The sequence below is a fragment of the Lissotriton vulgaris genome, chromosome 3_1 (genome assembly GCF_964263255.1).
Source record: "Lissotriton vulgaris chromosome 3_1, aLisVul1.2, whole genome shotgun sequence".
Classification (NCBI taxonomy): domain Eukaryota; kingdom Metazoa; phylum Chordata; class Amphibia; order Caudata; family Salamandridae; genus Lissotriton; species Lissotriton vulgaris.
The window spans coordinates 2,020,832,364-2,020,852,713 of NC_141689.1; the positions used below are offsets into that span (position 1 = coordinate 2,020,832,364).

The 20,350-nt window shown below is 46.6% G+C and overlaps 1 protein-coding gene across 1 annotated transcript in view; it reads right to left on the reverse strand.

Moving 5' to 3' along the window:
* The window catches only part of UFSP2 (UFM1 specific peptidase 2), a 218,585-nt gene that overhangs the window by 178,686 nt on the left and 19,549 nt on the right, over positions 1–20,350 (reverse strand). The window contains exons 3-4 of the mRNA XM_086962505.1: positions 11,623–11,806; positions 11,468–11,531 (exon numbers count right to left, since the gene is read on the reverse strand). Of these exons, the coding sequence (XP_086818631.1) occupies positions 11,468–11,531; positions 11,623–11,806 (248 nt within the window). The remainder of the gene's footprint in view (positions 1–11,467; positions 11,532–11,622; positions 11,807–20,350) is intronic.

Here is a 20,350-nt window from a genome sequence, read left to right on the forward strand (position 1 = left end):
GGTCTTGTGATAATCGGCATCTACAGTGAACGTCGGAGGCAACAGATTTGCGATGAAGCATGAGCCCATGAAGTCAGCGGGCAACCATGCATATGCACGATCATAACAGATAAAGTATGTACCCTTGGCAGCCAGAAACACAGGGGACGAGACCATCGGCAGTATGTAATTTTCAGTGCAAGCAATTGCTCCAAGTCGGGCTTGCGATCTTCGACCACGACCCATGAGACAAAAATTACCAGTGTGAGGTACGACCCATATCGGAGGCGAGCTTTTAAGCTGCTTTTCGCTAGTGAACGCACTATATTCACCTCTACTTAGGACTCTATAGGCTTGTACCTCTTCTTCGGGAATAAGCGAGGGATCATAGATATCGCTATCTAGATCCTCTATTGCTATCGACAAAGGTTTTTGATACGAGGTAGGACCAGAGTAGGGGGAACGTGGTTCTCGAATGGGGTGGAAACCCAGTGCACTTCGAAACATTGTTTGAAATGCTCGAGCTGACCCTTGGGAACTATACGGTAACACCAGATATGGAATTCCCTTATCTGTAGTATGTGGCATCAACCCACACACCCAACAATTAGTAGTGTTAACCACTAACTGATGCTGATGAAGGAGCTGAATAAAGGAATTGTTGCGGAATTCTACACGTCTAGCCTGTTCGTGTTCCGGTAACATGTGAAAGGAATGGGGAGAAACAGTAGAGGTAAGTTTAGGGTCAGGAGTAGGAGTAGGTGTAGCAGAAGGCAAGAAGTAAGACATCGTATAATACACCCCACCCGCCAATAATGCAGAAACAGTCAAAAATAATAGAAACAGTTGGAATCTAAAACATTTGGTACGACTGAGTTGCTGCAGCTTGAATCTGTGAACCTGAGCTCCCTCCAAATCATTCAGCTTCGAGAATGCCATTCCCTACGACCGTCCGCAACGTTTCTTGACGCACTTCGTTCTGTGTAGCAGCAGTCAATCCCTAGGAGTTCCCAGGAACCGACGGCCTTTAACCTAGCGTCAAGACCTACTATCCAGAAGGAAGTACGCGCGCGGCCCTACGGCCTTCAATGCACAATGTGTATGTATGCAAAAACAAAGTCTCTCAGCTGTGGAAGCAAAAAGTACAAGGAATAAAGCTCACTATATATACAGGAATAATTACAGTAATACGAAGGTTCAAAACTGATCACGGAAAACGGAATAATGCAGTTATCAATACAGCAAAGCAGGATCTTTTATTTGTCCTTAGTGCGAGATCGCAAAAAATATCGGGTTTTCCCAGGACGTGTCTGCTCGTCAAACAAAGGATCCGTAGAAGAGACAGCGTCCTGCTGATCAGTTGAGTGTTCTGGTCTTGAGTCTTTTGATGCTAATTGTTCAACAGTGTCTTTCTGCTGCGCTGAGGATTCTCCAACAGGCTGTGCGTCGCTAAAAGGCACAAACGCCGACAATGTTTCTGTTTCAGATGACGCAATGCCTCTCCTTACCCACGGGTCTGCCGGCAAAGGAATGGGGACTCTTTTGGTGTGGGTGGCATGCACCCAATTCTTACGTCCCTCGAGACGAACGGCAGTCCTCGTGGCCAGGAGCACTTGATAGGGTCCAGTAAACCTTGGGTCCAGGTTATTCTTGCGTGAAAAATTTCTCGTCACCACCCAGTCTCCGGGCTGGAGCTGGTGGCCTGGACCCTCCGTCTGCGTCGGCAATGCGTCGTAAACCTGTTGGTGAATTAACCTCAGTTTAGCAGTCAAGTCATGTAGATAATCGATCAACATTGGGTACTCAAGATCAGAGAACATTCCTGGCCTAGGAACCCCCCACACATTCGCAGGACGGCCGAACACTATTTCATAGGGACTAAGCCCTACTCGGGAGTGTACAGTCGCCCTAGTTGACAGTAATGCCAAAGGTAAAGCGTCAGGCCACGAAAGACCAGTCGTGGCCTGAATCTTCGCCAGCTTTAGCTTAAGGGTGCCGTTGTACCCTTCAACCAATCCAGCTGACTGGGGATGATTGGCGCTATGGAATTTCTGATTAATTCCAAGGCCCTTACACACACTCTTCATCACACTACCCACAAACTCACTTCCGTTATCTGACCACACGACTCTAGGCATTCCATACCGAGGAAAATATTCCTTCAGTAGGATTTTCGCAGTAGACAAAGCAGTATTGTCTTTGAGAGGATAGGCCTCGATCCATCGGGAGAATGCGCAAACCACAACTAAAACGTATTTCAGGTTATTGCATCGCTCCATATGGATGAAGTCCAATTGAATCACCTCAAAGGGACATGAAGGGGGAGCAAAACTGCCAGGAGGAGTTGGGGTTCCCTTGCCAGGATTGTACATTATGCACACCATACAATTCTTCACCAGACGTTCAGCACATTTCGTGATACCATCATTCTTCCACACTGGAGACAACAATTTACAAATACCTTTCGCGCTAATATGTGCTAACCCATGCGCCATTGTCACAACGGCCAGCACATACGCATCAGGTAACATCCATCTTTTCTGATCAGACAAATCAATCCAACAACCATTCGCATCCAACTTTCCCGTACTTTCTTTCCACTTCGTCTTTTCAGTTTCGGTGGCCTCATTCTGAATCGCTTTCACACTCTCAATAGTGTCTTCACACATACTCGATTCTGTAGGCCACCTAACCGAACTCGTCACATACATTCGAGTGCTAAGGTTCCGGGCAGTCTCCTTAGCAATCTCATCCGCAAACGCATTACCACGACCAACATCATCCGTCACCTTACGATGCGCACTACATTTAACAATCGCAACTTGCGTAGGCAACGTCAGGGCATCCAAGAGATCATTCACAAGCTGTCCATGCTGAATCTTCGTACCATGCGACGTCAAGAAACCTCTCTCTCTCCACAATCGTCCAAAACTGTGAGCGACGCCAAACGCGTATTGGCTGTCGGTAAACACATTCACACGTTTCCCTTTCGCTAACACACACGCTCTAGTGAGAGCAATCAATTCTGCAGCTTGGGCAGAATTCTGATTCAACCTCGCAGTCTCAACAACAGTATTCAATGTTACAACAGCATAAGCAGTAGTCACATCGCCATTCGGCAATTTAAAACATGACCCATCCACATACAATGTACCATCCGGATCTTCCAATGGGGTGTTTTTAAGGTCCACTCGACCTTTTGTTTCCTCTTCGGTCCTCAAGTAGCAATCATGTTCTGCTACTTCATCTGACTCTGTGCTAATTGGTAACAAAGTTGCCGGGTTCAGAACATTACAACGTTTTAGTTGAATGTGGCTTGCCAACAGCGTCAACTCGTACCCGGACAACCTCGCACTCGTCAAGTGCTGAGTTTTCGTTCGATTCAAAAGAGTATCGACTGCATGCGGAACCATCACCGTAAGCATATTATCCATGACCAATCCTGCTGATTGTCGGATGGAGACCGCAGCTGCCGCTGTTGCTCGTAAACAACTCGGCAATGCTCTAGCTACCGGGTCCAAGGTCGAGGAAAAATATGCACATGGACGTTGCTTACCACCAAAAGGTTGCGTTAAGACACTCAAAGCACAACCATCCCTCTCGTGAACATATAATGTAAACGGCTTGCTATAGTCAGGAGTACCTAACACAGGAGCCGAACACAATGAATCACGTAGTTCAGAGAAACTTTGCTGACATTCCTCCGTCCATGGTAAAGGAGTTGAAACATCCTTGCACGTAAGAGCCACCAATGGTTTCGCTAGCAATGAAAAATTAGGAATCCATTGCCTGCAGTACGACGTGATACCTAGAAAGGCACGTACGTCTCTTTGGGTTGTTGGCACAGCCATTCGCGCAATCGCTGCAATTCTCTCTGGGGTCAACCTCCTTCCCTCCTTTGACAATAAGTGACCTAGATAGGTTACTTCTTGACAACAATATTGGAGTTTAGTAGGTGACACCTTATGATTTAACTCACAGAGATGTTGCAGCAACGACACCGTAGCAATTTTGCAAATGTCCTGAGTATCTGCAGCCACCAATAAGTCGTCGACGTATTGGATCAAGGCCGCACCAACCGGCAACCTAAATGCATCCAGTTGACCCTTCAAGGCTTGGCTGTAAATAGATGGACTTTCACAGTAGCCCTGAGGAGCGCGTTTGAACCGGAAGCTGCGTCCACCAAGAGAGAAACCGAAAAGGTCCCTGCTCTCCTCGGCAATCGGGATGCTGAAAAACACATTTTTCAAGTCAATCACCGAAAACCATGATGCAGAAGCTGGAATCAGAGTCAGTAGCGCCGTGATGTCAGGCACAACAGGGAATTGAGGAACCACAATTTTATTCACCTCCCGTAAATCGATAACAAAGCGATAAACAGGCGGTTTTGAAGGATCAGTACGTTTAAGAATGGGCAGCACAGGGCTGTTGCACACGTTTCCCCGAGTCTCTTCAATAACGTCTTTCTCGATCAAATCATAGATGATCGCCAACAGTGCTCGTTCACCATCAAGGGAGATACGATATTGGGGAATACGTGGCAAACGCACATTAGATTTCAACTGAACAACATAAGGGGAGATATCAAGTAGGCCCACATCATTTGGACCCGCGGCCCACAAAGACGCAGGAAGAGAACTCAATTCCGGTGGAAGCTTATCGAGAGACAAGTACATGGGAGAGACAACCCTCTCTCCTAACGTAAGCTTTACACCCGCAGGAGAACAATACAAAGTCGCGTACAAACGTTTAAGCAAATCCAGGCCCAGAAGATTTTCACCACAACCTGTGGTTAGAATCAATGGAGCTTCTAGCTCACGTGGCCCAATTTTAAGGGGCAAAGGGCGCGAAACTGGATTGCTAACAGGGGCGCCAGAGAATCCAACGGAAACATTTGTTAAGCCAGACAAAGGTGCGCCAGGGAGTTTCGAATGCATGATAGAACTATTCGCTGCACCAGTGTCCAACAGAAAAGGCTCAACGACGCCCGATGTAGCAACTGCGACGTAAGGCCCTCTCTGATCAACCGGAACTGATACCACTCCCTCTCCTTGTCTATGGCTGTCCTAGTAATTACTGTCGTCAGTTCCCTGATCGACGTAATAATCGTCTACATTGTACTGCGCAGATCGTCCTTGCGATGATCCACGTTGATCAAAACAATTATTAGAATTGGATGAGTTATCTGAGCGATCATTCTGAGCACCACGACCTCTACCACGTGATGCCTGCTGTGAACCACCACGACCTCCTCTAGACGAGTTACCATTGTTACGTTCATTTAGAACAGGACAATTAAATTTAATGTGTCCCTCCTGTCTACAATAAGCACATTGATTGTACCCTAACGAGGATCTTTGGGAAGAGGAGTCAGTACGATTTTGAGATCTATTCGATTGCGGCTGCGATCTATTCTGTTGTGAATTATTCTGATTCGAACGTGGAGGATACGCTTGCTGAAGCAACACTTTAGTTTTCAGCTCTTTAGTCTTTTTATCAGCACGGTCGTTCTCTTCTTTCTCCCTATTCTCATAATATTGCGCCGTAGCCAATATCTGAGCCGAAGTAGAAACGGCCCATGCACTTTCCGAATTCTTTAACTTATTGCTCAAATCGGGCAATAAATTCGAAACAAATTTATCCACAAACAATCTCTGACCACCCTCAGTACCCATATCCTGTCCACTATGGTCGATGAATGCCTCCTCGAACCTCGTAAAGAAGTCGGAGACACTCTCATCTTTCTTCTGCTTACAGGCTGACAATTTGTCCCAGTTCACCCTCATAGCTGGCATAAGCGTTTTCATTAATGTTATTATTCTTTGGGGAAGAGCAGTGATCAACTGGTCGGGTTTAGTAGCAGCCACTTGTCCGGCATCTGCCGCTACAATGGCAGCCCAATCACCGCCTAATTCATTCGGATGATTTTCCTGCCGAATCTTAGCCCATACCGGTTGCGGTACGACATTGCCGAACAACATATCAATATTGGCAAGATTCATTACCGTAGCATCTACGAGCTGCGATAATTCCTTATAATACCCTGTAGGATTTTTGCGTGGATCAGGCAAAGATTGCTTCACCTGTAGCACTTCCGATCGTTTCCATGGGAGATGTATCCATACTCTCTGGAAATGCGCCACTGTCGCAGGGTTAGCAGCAGGATCAGCTGGTATCCAAACCGGCGGAACTTCACGCATAGGATATTGGCCAGACTCGTCTGGTTGTTTCTCAATATCCTCAACGAACAATGCATGAGGTATCGGAACGGGACGAAAAGATAGCAACCGCTCAACAGCACGTCGAACGTTGGTATCCACTATCAGCCCATTTGCGAACTGAAGCTGGAGATCAGACAGAGCGGTGAGCACCTCGTCAGGCGCATCGACCGCTATCTGATCATGAAGGAACTTACACATTTCATTAAACACATATCTCTGGGTTGGTATATTGAATTGACAAAATGTATCAAGGACAACACGGGGTGGACATCTAAGAGGATTTACCATCCAACCCATCGCCATATTATATAGCGCAACGCGTTCTCTGTTTCCAGGAAGCTGACTACGTCTCTGAGGACCATCGGAACCAGCGGACCCATGAACAGGTCCGAGCGAATGGAAAAAACTAGCCGCAAGAGGAGAATTACGACTACGAGTAGAGGGAGAAGTATAGGACATAGGACTAACAAGTGAAGGAGTAGAAACAGAAACAACAGCAGGAGTTAATAAAGCAGGAGCAGTAGCGTGAGCAGGAGTATGTGGAAGCGGAGGAGCAGTAGGGATAGCAACAGACGAAGGAGCAGGAATAGTCGGAAGAACGGGTGCAGGTTGAGGAACAGGCAAAGGAAGAATAGGTGGAAGAATAGGAACGGCAGGGACCACAGGAACTGCGGTACCCTGTACGTACGGAGGTGGTGACTTCATAAGATAAGACATTAAAGAATCCTCAACTGGCTCTTCCTTCTTTTCCGACTCCGCAGGCAAAGCAGGATAACATTTATCTACGGTCATACGCTGTAGTCTATCAAACACTTCCTTATCCTTAACCTCCTTATCATGCTGAAATTGCTCTGCTTTCTTCACTATGGTAGCAACATTATCTCGCTGAGTACGTTTATTCTGTCTGATTTCTTTCTGTCGGGCTTCTTTACGCCACAACCGAAAGGCATCAAACATGGCCGGCCTTGACTTTCTTTCGAACAATTTAATCTCTAGATTATCTAGGATCGGGGCCTCGAAGCTACCATGAGGTGGCCAGCGAAGGTCGCCGTCCTTCTTTGTGTATTTAATCCAGTAATCGTTAAAGGTAATTGGGCCTAGCCCATGCTTACTATAGAGCTCATAAGTGGGAGTTCCAACCGGAGGTATCGGACACGAGTCCTCCAGTCGGGAATCCGTACCACAAGGTCTGAAACAACTGAACAAAGTACTGCGACCAGGCATCTTGCACACTAGCCGAGTTTCACAAACTTCAAGGGTTACGGGATTTACCAAGTCCCAGCAACGAACAAAACCCTCGGTTTTTGGCGGCTGCAGTCGTCAAACAACACAACAAAGGTACGCTAGCAAAGTATCACCGACAAAAACACTCACACAGCGTTAACAACAAAAACACTCGCTAAAGTGTCAACAACCAAGAACTCTGGGAGCGACCCACAAATACTTAACTCAAAGATCGATGGCGTCTCCAGGAAGGCCCGTCAATCGTCTCGCTATACCAAGGTCTACGCCAGGCGCCAAAAACAGGTCTACAGTCAGGGCAGCAGTCCGTCGCAGCCGTCCGGAGGCGGGAATCTTCGCGGGAAAAGTCTTCGGGCCACTTATTTCGACAACAGGATCGATGAAGCGGAGTGCACCTTCCCTCGGAGATTTCACACGAAGTTCCTCACGATCGTCGGGCTTGGACCGGTACCACTGATGCAGCCCTACGTTGGGCGCCAACTGAAGGACTGGGTTCTTTGAGACCCAGCGGTGCCAGGGCACAACACCTGAAACCTTCGTGGGTAACCTGCTCCGGCGTACGAATCACAGAGACACGGGACACTTCCTTCGACGTCAAAGATTCAAGGTTTATTTACTGCAGGGAACACAGAAGTCACGACAAGTACACCACGTGCAACTTGGGGAGACTGCTTCAAATTGGTTCTGTGGATCGCTCCTTTTATACAGTTTTTACCCATAGGACAACATGGCACACAAAAGTTTACAACCCGGTTCCCACCATTATCCCCCAGAGGGGTCGCTTTGGTCACTTTGAAACACATGAGGTCCGGAACATAAGTGCGGAAACATTTAGCGGTTCCCAACTGTAAAAACCCATCTTCCCACCATTAGCAAATTCCAATCAGCAGTAAAACAGATCGAAAATAGGAACAAGGACAGGTGCAGAGGAAGACGGAGACAGTGGGGAGATCGGAAAGGGTGTAAAAGGGGAGGTATCGGGAAACACGAGATACAGGCATCAAAGGGACGTGCCTAATGAGATGCACGGCTGAGACAATAAGTCCGTGCGGCAAGATGAACCTCGAGCGGGGCCATCTGCTTTACAGCAACATCCCCCTCGCCATAAAGACACTTACAAAGAACATGTGTCTTCCGCAAATATCTTGGGAGTCCCAGGGTCGCGAAGCGGACATCGTCCGTTCGCTGGCTACTTTGAGGGCAAGAGACAAAATGGATGCCGTATCTAAAATGGAACCCGTGGGTACAGATGAAAAACCCACATAACAAACGAACGGTTTGAGTTAGCACAGCGAAACTGCGCAGATTTACTAAACTCGTCATTTGCGGTTCATAGATACCAAACTCGACTATATTCGTGCGAGTTGAGAACACCACTTACAATCGTCACGGAACCTCACTTGGAACATTTACTTATATAAGACTGGCCGCATAAACGATAGAAATCACATCGTTTTAAACCTCCCCCGGTCCTGATTTTATTGTAAATGAATGTTTTTGTAAATAAGTGTCACTATTATATGTTGCACTAGTCACTTGAATCACCACAGTCACTACTCACGTAATTGCCAAGTAATTGACAGCAATTTAGTGGACTGAAGTAATTCCAATTATATTGTTTCTTTTTTCTGTTTTTAAAAATATAAAACCTTTGACTATCAGAGAGTTTTTGCTTGTTTGTGTGCTTTGGAGCTGCCTACAGCCCACCCCAAAGAGATTGTCTATACCCGACAGAACCACTTGTTTGTAAATTACATATACCCAGGTTCTGAGGGACACAGGGTCACCCCATTTTGTTAAAACAAAAGTGTCCTATTTTTGGCCTACTCCCGGGCTGCCGCCGGGACCTCGATTTTTGAACCACCCGAGAGGGACCTCATCAACATCGGCTGTGGGACCGCAATTGTGGCCGGTCTTCCAGGTCTGAATAATTTTTTCTGCTCTTGACTCTTATCCTTGTTGATGGATGGTGCCGGAGAAGAGACACTGCGACGTGCTGGGATCCTCCTGCTCTGCGGCTGTGGGTTGTGTGCCTGAACCCCGTTTCGCGGTCCTGGGGCTGGCGGGCTGCACCCACGGCCGGTGTTTGTCCTGAGTGTGCCAGTTCGGGACGCCCTTGTTGCTGCAATCGCCAAATGTGTGCCCGGAGCCCGGCGCTGTGGGCTGGAGATTGTGCTCCCCTCCGTCCTCTGAGCCCCGGGATGGAGGGGATGGATGGCGCACACTCGTTGAGATCTGTAATGGCGGCGATTGGGGCACTCCGCTCGCAATTCACTGGCGCATGTGTCTCTCTGGCGGCGAAACTGGATGTTGTCTGCTCGCGACCGGCCACGGTGGCTGCAGCGCCTGCACAGGAATCTGCGATCCAGACGAGCGATTTGACCCTCCGTCTGCGGGGGCCCGAGCGGCAGCCCGACTTTGCTCCTTCGAGAGTCGGCCTCACCTTTTCTTCATCTCCTATAGTGCATGGTCTTCCCTTCACATCCCCACTTCGATGGTGTGTCGTCGTTGGAAGTCCTGTTCTTCATTGCCGAGTCTCATGGTCCCGTCGAAGGGGATCGCCATTTTCCTTTGTCCCGGCCCGTCTGTACAACGGATGCCGCCATCTTGAAACCGGCCCTTGCTCCATTCTCACTGCCCTGGTCCACCATGGACGCTTTGACTGCCTTTGGTCGGATGTGGCTTGGTCGAGATGTGCTCCGGAACAGATTCGCACTGGTCAGGGCTGACATTGACTCTGAGGTTTTCTTGCTCCTTGCCACTGCTTTGAATCTCCTGAGGCGCCTCCTCGGTTTGCAACTGTTATGACTTTGGCGATATGACTCCTCGTGAAGCTTGCAGGGTTGACTTCTATTTCCCTGGGGTTGCTCCGTTTATTCTTGCCGGGATTGCACCGAACACCTCGCCGGGGTAGGGGGGGTGGGGGGGTTTCTAGTGACTGTCCTCCCTGTGATAATGCTGACTGTTTTTGCTTATTGATGATGATTGTGTTATGGGGGGGTCAACGCCGGCGGGGGGTATCAGGTGTCCGGGGGCCTGTTTGATTTTCTCCTCCTCAACTTCTTCTTATATTTTCCCATCTCTGGGGCAGTTCCGGGGCGACAGGCACGCTGTTAGTGGGTTAGGCAGTAGCCATTACAGGGGTGCAGGGTGGCGGGTGTGGGGGGGGGTTTGTTATTTTAGTTTGTTTTGTTCTATGGTCCCTATCGCTCTTTTCTAACTTAGGGAGGGTTCTTTCCTCTCTGTAGGGTTGGCTGTCTCTTGGTCTTGCACCTTTCTTCTTTTTTCTTTTTTCGGCTTCTCGACAAGCCTCTGTTTTTCTGTTCTTGGGGGGTAGGCTCTCTAGGGTGATTTTTAGAAACGTGGATCATTGTAATGTGTTTACTGTCCAGTATTATCGCCGTGGCTGCCCGGATAGCATAGTCGCTTTGGCTCTAGCCTATCTCCGACTGTAATTGGGGTAAGTCCCAATTGTTCTCTTTGTGCTCCTATCCTGTGAGGTGCGATGCCCTTGTTGTTGCAGCCCCTACTCTTTTGCAAAATTTAAAATGAAAACCTCATATCCTGTTTGCGAGCCCCGCAACCGCATCTGGTATACCTTGCTATATTCTGTTTCCTGATTGGTTTCAATTTCTCCTGTTTTATTGATTGCTTTTGCGGCCGGCCATGATGGTTGTGGGCCTGCGCATGTATCTCCTTCTTTATTGAATAAAGGTTTTTCAAAAAAAAAAAAAATAAATAAATAAAAAAAAAAATAACCTTTCCTTATTTGTTGGCGGCTCATCAGAAACCTCTGGATTAAAGAAATGCTTAGAAGTAGTATTGAGCTCCTGGAGTCCAGTTCAATGTAACCAAGGATGTAAAGGTGGTCCTGGATGGCAACTCTGCCTTTTGTTCATCGGGCGCTTAAAGGCCATCATCAGCATTTATTTGGCATTTCAATCCTAAGACTATAGAATAATAAAAATGGGATAAGAAAACGAACAACACATAGCACGGACAGTAAAACTGAATAAAGCATTTACCATATCGTGGGGCTGCTTGTCCTTCTTTTTTGTTGCTTTTCGTCTGGTTTCATCTTCCTCAACACTGAAATGTTCAACACAAACAGTAATTTACATGGTGAATGAGCCATAGCAGTTTCTGAGATGGATGAGGGAAGGTTTTCAGTTACACTCACTGAATAAATTGCATGATGTCCTTGCAGGCGGAGTCATCGCTCAGCTCTGTAGGAGTACTAGTGATGCTCTTGTTAGGCCACACGTACAAGGAGCTGTGGGAAATGCTGAGCACCAACGAGTCTGAAGCGAGCTTCACAGAGAGATCTTTCAAGGCATTTGACAATGTGTTTCTGGTGGAGATCTCTGACCAAAATAAAGAGGATTGGTTAGTTTTTTAATATGATGAAAGGTCTTCCAGTAAAGTTAATATATTTAACATTTTTCAAGAAATAAAAACATTCCATTGAATCTAAATAGTTATTTGCTTCCTGTTCACTTTACCTCCCATAAAAATTAAAAAAATTATGCTAGTCAATCTACCATTAATACAAGTCAGTTATTCTCAAACAAATAAGAATGTTGAAAGCCTATTGCACCATATAATATGTTGGTTCTTTGACCCTTCTCGAATACTGTGCCTCATGGTTGACTCATGTCTATGTGGAATACCGTCAGACTTACTTGATCATCGTGCGCTGAAGTATCTGTTGCTGCATTGTTTGTTTTTAATCATTTTTAAAACTACCTGCTCTACTGCGCGCTCGCGCTAGCGTTATTGGCGCCAGGCGCAACCTTTCCTTAGCTTGTAATTGGGGGGCTACACTTAGAATAGCTCTTACCTGCACCATAATTGTGACCTCACCCCGCATTTCGTGGGAATTAGAGCGCTTCAGGGAACCTTGGGGACATCGCGACGCAGTGATTGTAGCCGCCTTCTTAGGTGAGGGAACCTGGGAGTGCCGAATAGCAGGCGCCATCTTGGTTGGGGGGCTAGTGTTCTTATTGCTGGACTCCCGTGTCTGGAAAGGGCTCAAAAGCGGAACTTCCTTATCGACAGGTCAGACTTACTTGACCATCGCCCGCTGAAGTATCTGTTGCTGCATTGTTTGTTTTTAATTATTTTTAAAACTACCTGCTCTACTGCGCGCTCGCGCTAACGTTCTTGGCGCCAGGCGCAACCTTTCCTTAGCTTGTAATTGGGGGGCTACACTTAGAATAGCTCTTACCTGCACCATAATTGTGACCTCACCCCGCATTTCGCAGGAATTAGAGCACTTCAGGGCACCTTGGGGACATCGCGACGCGGTGATTGTAGCCGCCATCTTAGGTGAGGGAACCAGGGAGTGCCGAATAGCAGGCGCCATCTTGGTTGGGGGGCTAGTGATCTTATTGCAGGACTCCCGTGTCTGGAAAGGGCTTAACAGCGGAACTTCCTTATCGACAGGTCAGACTTACTTGACCATCGCGAGCTGAAGTATCTGTTGCTGCATTGTTTGTTTTTAATCATTTTTAAAACTACCTGCTCTACTGCGCGCTCGCGCTAACGTTCTTGGCGCCAGGCGCAACCTTTCCTTAGCTTGTAATTGGGGGGCTACACTTAGAATAGCTCTTACCTGCACCATAATTGTGACCTCACCCCGCATTTCGCGGGAATTAGAGCGCTTCAGGGCACCTTGGGCTCTTGGGGACATCGCAACGCGGTGATTGTAGCCGCCATCTTAGGTGAGGGAACCAGGGAGTGCCGAATAGCAGGCGCCATCTTGGTTGGGGGGCTAGTGATCTTATTGCAGGACTCCCGTGTGTACGGCTATTTAAGATGGCTGACTCTAAAGCGCGCAGCGTAGGCGCGCAGCGGGCGTGCCGGCGGATCGCCGGAAATGCGTCAGAGGTAAGCCTGTTTGCGCCCGTTCGTGCACAGGACACGCCGGGCGCCGGAAACTCTGCCTCTCGGTACCGAGCCATATTATCATACTCCCGTGACAAACTGGTAAGCCTGAATTCCGACACTCTCCCTAGCTGTAAGCATAATACCATTTGTAGGCACCCAGAATCCTTTTCCTGCGGCTTGCTGAACGTGAGATCTCTCATCAAGCACTGTGAAGAAATTGCGCTACTCATAGAGTCCTACGACCTGGACGTACTCTTCATGACAGAGACTTGGACCACAGTGACTAGTTCGGTGGAACTGGGGACAGCCTGCCCCCCTGGTTTCAAAATAATACATAATCCTAGGGTGGGGACCAGAGGAGGTGGAGTCGGCCTAATCTTTAGGGAGACACTAGATTTCTCCCAGCTCAACATCAAGGTCTTCTATGGATGTGAACTGCTGGGCTTTTCTATAAAGGGTCAGGGAGGTGTGTTACAAACTGGGCTGTTATGCTACAGACCCCCGGCTAGTACGTTATCGGCTGTGTCTGAGCTCATAGATTTAATCTATGACCTCTCTCATTCCCACACAAGGCTGATGGTGCTAGGGGATTTCAATCTTTGGCCAGAGGGACCGACGAACTCGGCTTTCGTAGAGCTGGTCCAAGCCTGCCGTAACATTGAGTTACAACAGCTCGTACTCTCCCAAACCCACTCAAAGGGTCACACCCTTGATCCGCTTTTCGCCGACGTATGTCAAGTGTCTCTGAGGGACGTCCTACCTCAGTGTTGGACCATGCTCTCGTCCTTTTTTCTCTCTCATGTACAGCCGCTATAGCAAAGAAAGGTAGTGTGGGTGGTACTAGGATGGGTAGACAATGGTCTAAACTCATTAAACAATCTACCCTGCCTACTTTGCTTCCGGACGGCTTTATACTGGGATTTATTGTGGACGTGAGCTACGAGACTCTCTGTCAGCGAATCTTGGCTTCTCTAGACTCCTTGGCTCCGATGCGTAAAATCAGAGTTAGGACTAATCTTGTTATACCATGGTACTCAGAAGAACTTCGGCAGCTTAAGCTTCAGTGTAAACAGGCTGAGCGTGCCTGGAGAAAACAATATCTGGAATCACATGGAGTCCTCTTTAAACAGGCATTGGCGACCTATAAAGTCCAGATCAAGCTTGCTAAAGCCAGATTTCTAGAAGAATCACTGAAGGCAGCTGCGAACAAGTCCCAGGCCCTATTTAAGATCGTTAAAGACCTGGCCTCCCGGCCTCCCCAGCTCTTTGCGAATTGCTGGCACAATCTTTCGAGGACAAGATTGCTACCATCCTAAATAATCTTGCCTCGTCTTCTGGCCAGGCTATGCACAATTACACTCCGTCTGAAAACATGAAGGGGGGCGTCAAGCTAGCCGGATTGAACAATTTTCCCCTACCATCCTTTGAGGACTATTGTGCTTTGGCTGACGGTGTGTCCTCGGGCTCTCCGTCTGATCCTCTTCCACCTAAATTCTGGAAATTGTTTCGGGAAGAGCTTTTTCCCCCACTTTTTTTCCATTTGCTGTCAGTCCCTTAGATCGGCACGGGTCCCAGACTGCTGGAAACTGGCTGTGGTTTCCCAAATGCTTAAGAAGGAAAACCTGGGCCCTGCCTGTCCAGCTAACTATAGGCCATTTTCCCTGCTGCCATTTCCAATTAAAATCCTTGAGAAACTGGTCACAAAACATCTTTCCAACTTTCTTGAGACCACTAATTGTTTGGATGTGGCCCAGTTTGGTTTTAGGCCAGCACATGGGACAGAATCGGCATTGGTGACTGTTCTGGACGACCTTCGGACGCGTGCCGACCAGGGTCGAGCAGCCTTTTTAGTGCTGCTCGATATGTCGGCCGCATTCGATATGGTCAGCCACGCAATTCTGATCAGGAGACTGGCGGAGGTTGGGGTGTCTGGCCTGGCCCTTGAGTGGCTGGTGTCGTACCTCGATCATAGGCACCAGGTGGTAGCCCTGCCACCCTTTAAATCTAACATCAGGAGGGTTGGACAGGGCGTACCCCAGGGGTCAGCCATAAGCCCCATTCTATTCAATATTTACCTCCGCCCCCTGATCATGCTTATAAAATCTTTTGGCATAGCAGTCACCAATTATGCCGACGACATCCAACTTATCTTCTCGTTTGAGGGTAAGGAGGCGGTGTCACAGGAGGTCTTCCATCGTTGCATGAGCACCACGGCAGAATGGCTGGGCAATAACTCCCTGCAATTTAACAGATCGAAAACCGAGGTGCTGCATTGCTCCATGGATCGTACCCCTAGGCCTCTCCCACAGGATTTTTGGCCTCCTGACTTTCAAGGTACTAGCCTGCCTGCTGAATCCATCCGAAACCTGGGGTTGATGTTTAGCTCCAGTTTGCAGCTAGACGTATCAGTGAACAGAACAGTGGCCACTTGCATGGCACTGCTCTGTTCGCTACGAAAGATCTTACCCTTGCTCCCTGTGCAGGCTAGACCAGAGGTAGTGCGGAGCATAATTTTAAGTCGGCTTGACTATTGTAACGCACTACTTCTGGGGGCACCTGCTACACTGATGGGAAAATTGCAACGCGTACAGAATTTCGCCGCCAAATTGGCACTGTCGCGCCGACGCCTTGACTCTTCTGCCAAAGCACTTAGGGACCTTCACTGGTTGCAAGTCTCTCAACGGATTGATTTTAAAGCTTTGTGCTTGGTATTTAGGGCTCTTCACTGACAAGGTCCGTCCCCTCTGCAGGATCTTTTCTCCTAGTACACCCCGTCTAGATCACTCCGGTCAGCCTCGGCGTACTTGGTAGTTGTACCCAAGATTTTGAGGTCCCCGGATGGGTGGTCGGTCCTTCAGGTTCACCGCAGTGAGACTGTGGAATTCCCTTCCACTGGGCCTGAGGGGTCTGGAAGACCTCCCTTCTTTTAAGAAAGCCTTGAAAACTTACCTGTTCCCTAGAACAATGTAAATGGATCGGTTGCTGGAAACATCATGTATGTGTCATAACAGTCTAAGCGCCAGGATGCCCGTCGGGTGACAGTCAATGCGCTATATAAGAATGCCTATACATACATACGGACCACATGAGCGAGTCTTTGAAAGGGCAGCCTTCCTGCCCTTAACACCCTCACTCTCCAAAAAGCTAAATTAGTTTGCTTAACAGACACCAGAACATTTGACACCGTGTTTTCTAATCCTCCTTTAACCCCCGCTCCCCCACACCCATAGCACCCTGATCCACACTTTGAGAGGTCCTCATCTGAGAACTAATAACTTAAGCCTCAATCTCTTCATGTGACCCCAAATACGTTCACTGATCCTCAATCAAGTCTTAAAACTATCAATGCTTGCTCATACATCTGATTTACTCACTTTTCACTGTCGTTGCACCCGAATTGGGATTGCAAGAATTCCACATGGCTTAATTAGTCTGACTTATGACCTAATAAACTGTGTGGGAAATCCAGGGCTAAACTTTTTTTTTGTTTTTTTGGGCAATTTCAGTTTCTATTTTGCTCATATGCTGGAGTGCCCAAGTTCACACTATTCAAATCTGTTGTGCATTACTAATTGTAACTTTGAATGCATTCCCAGTAGTTAGTTATCCATAGATAGCAAAATCAAATTCTGACTCTGCAGAGATAATGAATACTGACAGATATTTCCCAGTCCCTCCTCTGAGTTGTACTTACACGAGTTAAGGGGTATTTAGAATCCAACAAACCTACCAGAGGAGCTTTTGAGTCTTATATAGGGTAAACCCAGGGGGCCCCACCCGAGAATACATATATACACAAACAACTGCATTTTCTGATAAGTAGTATTTAATATGCATAATCTTCCATAAATCATCTTCTTACTATTTCCAAACAGCAGATGGAGGTCTATTTGCTCGAACACCCGGTTTACAAATCCAAGCTGAAAACAATGCTTTCAACTGAAGTATTTTGGAAGCTCTGAATTCTTAATTCTCATTACTTCTACAACTTCAGGCCTAGTGCATTTATGCTAAGTGAACACACTTAATACACCACACGACACACAAAACACAAGGACTATGATGTATATTAACATTATCCAAACAAATATTCAAGAAAGCAGCAGTTCTGTACGACAGTGGGCTATAATATGCTACAAATGGGATTTACATAGCCACACAGCTCATTCTTCCATCCTAAATAGATTTGCTTGGCTTTCCCCTTCTCGTTCAGTAGGCTCTTATTTTTCCCTTGTGATTGAAATTTAAGTTTGGCTATATCACACTTCTGGGTATATCCTGCACATCAACAGTATGTTATTTACTGAATTTTTCCACAGCATTAAGAATGAAGACTGTTTCTTTTATGCTTCACATTAATGAGAGAGCAAAGCTAGAATGGGCACAGGGAAAATCGAATGCCTTAATGTGGATAATCTGTCTAGGCCCATATCAATCAGCATTCATGGCCGTTAGTCTAATCTACAATCCTCTCATTCAGCTTCCTCTGCGTGTGCACTGAAGCGCACTCTCTAATACATACAGACACCCATCTTTCCATTTCACACAACACTAGGTTACTACATTCTGGGCCCGTATAACAATAAGTGCAGCAGACCCTTGTACGTCCCCTTCAATAATACCGATAGTGCTGGCACACTTCAAGTGCCAGCGATACCTTCAGAGGGGTTCCCTCATTTGCATAAGGGCGTGCCCTATGCAAATGAGGGAATTCCTTTGACTCTGCACCCGCGCCATATTACAGACGCAGGCGCAGAGGCCAAGAAGCCCTCAGCTGCTCCGTGTTTCACAGTGCATGCACTGCCCTCAGGCAGCACGAGTTTGCGGCTGCCCTAGGGGCAGCGCATACACCCTAATAGTGCTCATTGTCATTGTTTGCGCCTGGCGCACATTTGAAAGGGTGTGCCGGGCACAAACAAAGACTATGCATAATACGTCCCCTGAGGAGTTGGAAGGGGATGGGATGCCACAGAGATCAGAGCACAGAAACAAAGATAAGCCACAGATAGACAATAAACTAACCAAAATTAGGGAACCTTTAAAAACATCTTACAGGGAAAAGAGTGGGATTCTATGGAGACATCAAAGCCAAGCACAAGGGCAAGGAGATTAACAGACATATTACTCACCAGAAGTATTAGACAGTTGATTAGTGCTAAACAAAGTACAACATAGAATACCCTGCTCTACTTAATGCACTGACATCAGCAAGTTCAACTAAAGCTCGATGTCTGGAGTGCAAAGTGAAGAGAACTCTTTTTTTTGCATTTCCTACAACGAGAGGATGAGATATTAAAAATTGGAATATGTAAAGCTCTGGCAGAAACAATTGAGGTAACAGGAGTAATGGCTCAATCAAAGGTCTTTTTTACAGTCACAAATTGTTTTCCTGTACATTACACATTATTTCTGCTGCACAGGTTTATCTTCTACCACAGAAGATAGGAATTTTCAAGTACCTCAATCTTCTCTATTACATGTGTAAACACTGAATGAGGGCAACCTCAGAAATATCAATTTAAATGATAAATTATAACTCAAATACGAGCTCCAGTTACTCCATCCAGATCTACAACAGTGTGCTATGAACGTGTTCCTGAAAGTGGCTCCAATAGAGGAAGGTCAACAAAAACAATGGCCATTTCTGAAAACAGTGCAAGTTGAGAGGAAAGGTCTTGAATGAATGATTTGTAATATTCAGATAATAGAAAATTAAAACCCTTGTGTGCTAACTAGTTTAAAATGGTGCTTAAAACTGTGACTAGAACACTCTCTACCAAGGCTTTGGCAAACGTCAGTCATTCATTTTGCATGAGCCAGTAGTCTCTGGCACGCCTATGTGGGTTAGCAGGTAGATCTGTACTCCAAGTGAGTGATCACTGTATAACTAGAACTGTACTTAAAAGTCCAGTTAGAGAATGGATTTCTCATCATCCATCAGCCCAGAAAGTGACATCACTGGATCTCCCATCATTCACCTGCACAGGAAGTGACATCACTGAATTCCTTATCATCCATCTGGACAGGAAGAGACACTAGTGGTTTTCCATTCGAAAACATATTTAAAAGAAGCCAAACAAGAAGACTTTGTTTCTCATCATCCATCAGCACAGAAGTGACATCGCTGGGTTTCACATTATCCACCTGTACAGGAAGTGACATCTCAGAATTTCCCATCACCCATCTGGACAGGAAGGAGAGGCTGAAGTGAGTAGGATTAGAGGAACACAACATGTCCATACTTTTTTGATTTATGAAAAAATTGTCCCTACTTTTTGTAAAAAGACAATCATCCCGGGATGGTTCATTCTGATAGTTTAAATGCTTCAGCTGAAGTGTCATTCAGCGAGTCTCCTGTACTGTGAAACCGAAGCGGGCCAGACAGCTAAACAAGCCTTCCTGCCAGGGTGCCTGCTTGCCTGAAAGAAATGCAAATGTGTGCAACGAGTTAATCTGAACCTGTAAAGGGTACTCTGCAAATGTAAAGGATGCTTGGGAGGTGGTACTGGTTTTAATTGATCAAATCAATGAAAGCTTTGTGATGATAAAGATTTATTCTTTTTGAATGGTAATGGAAAGAGTTAACTGAGCTGTAATGTGCATACTTTTAATTACAATTGTATTTATATAGCGCTTACTACCCCCGACGAGGTGCTGAATGCACAGTTATGCCAAACAAAAAAAATGCATCACGTACAGTCTGAGTATTCCTAAAATCAATTTTTGGGAAGTACAATTTTATCTTAAACCTTTTTGTGCATTTTGTAGCAGTCTATTTTATACTGTGTGTAATTCAATTTTAAAATCTTGTCTTACATATTCACAGTGCTTTCTATCACAGACTGTGACCTCGTAGCACTAAAAACACACAAGTTGCTATTTTCCACTGAACCAACCAAGATTTCATTCTGTGGCTCTCTGGTTACACACAGACCTCTGCAGCGCATTAACTAATAGAGGCTTCATAATGTACAATAGTGCATTTCCCACTGAGTAACAACTTTTTAAATTTATTTTTC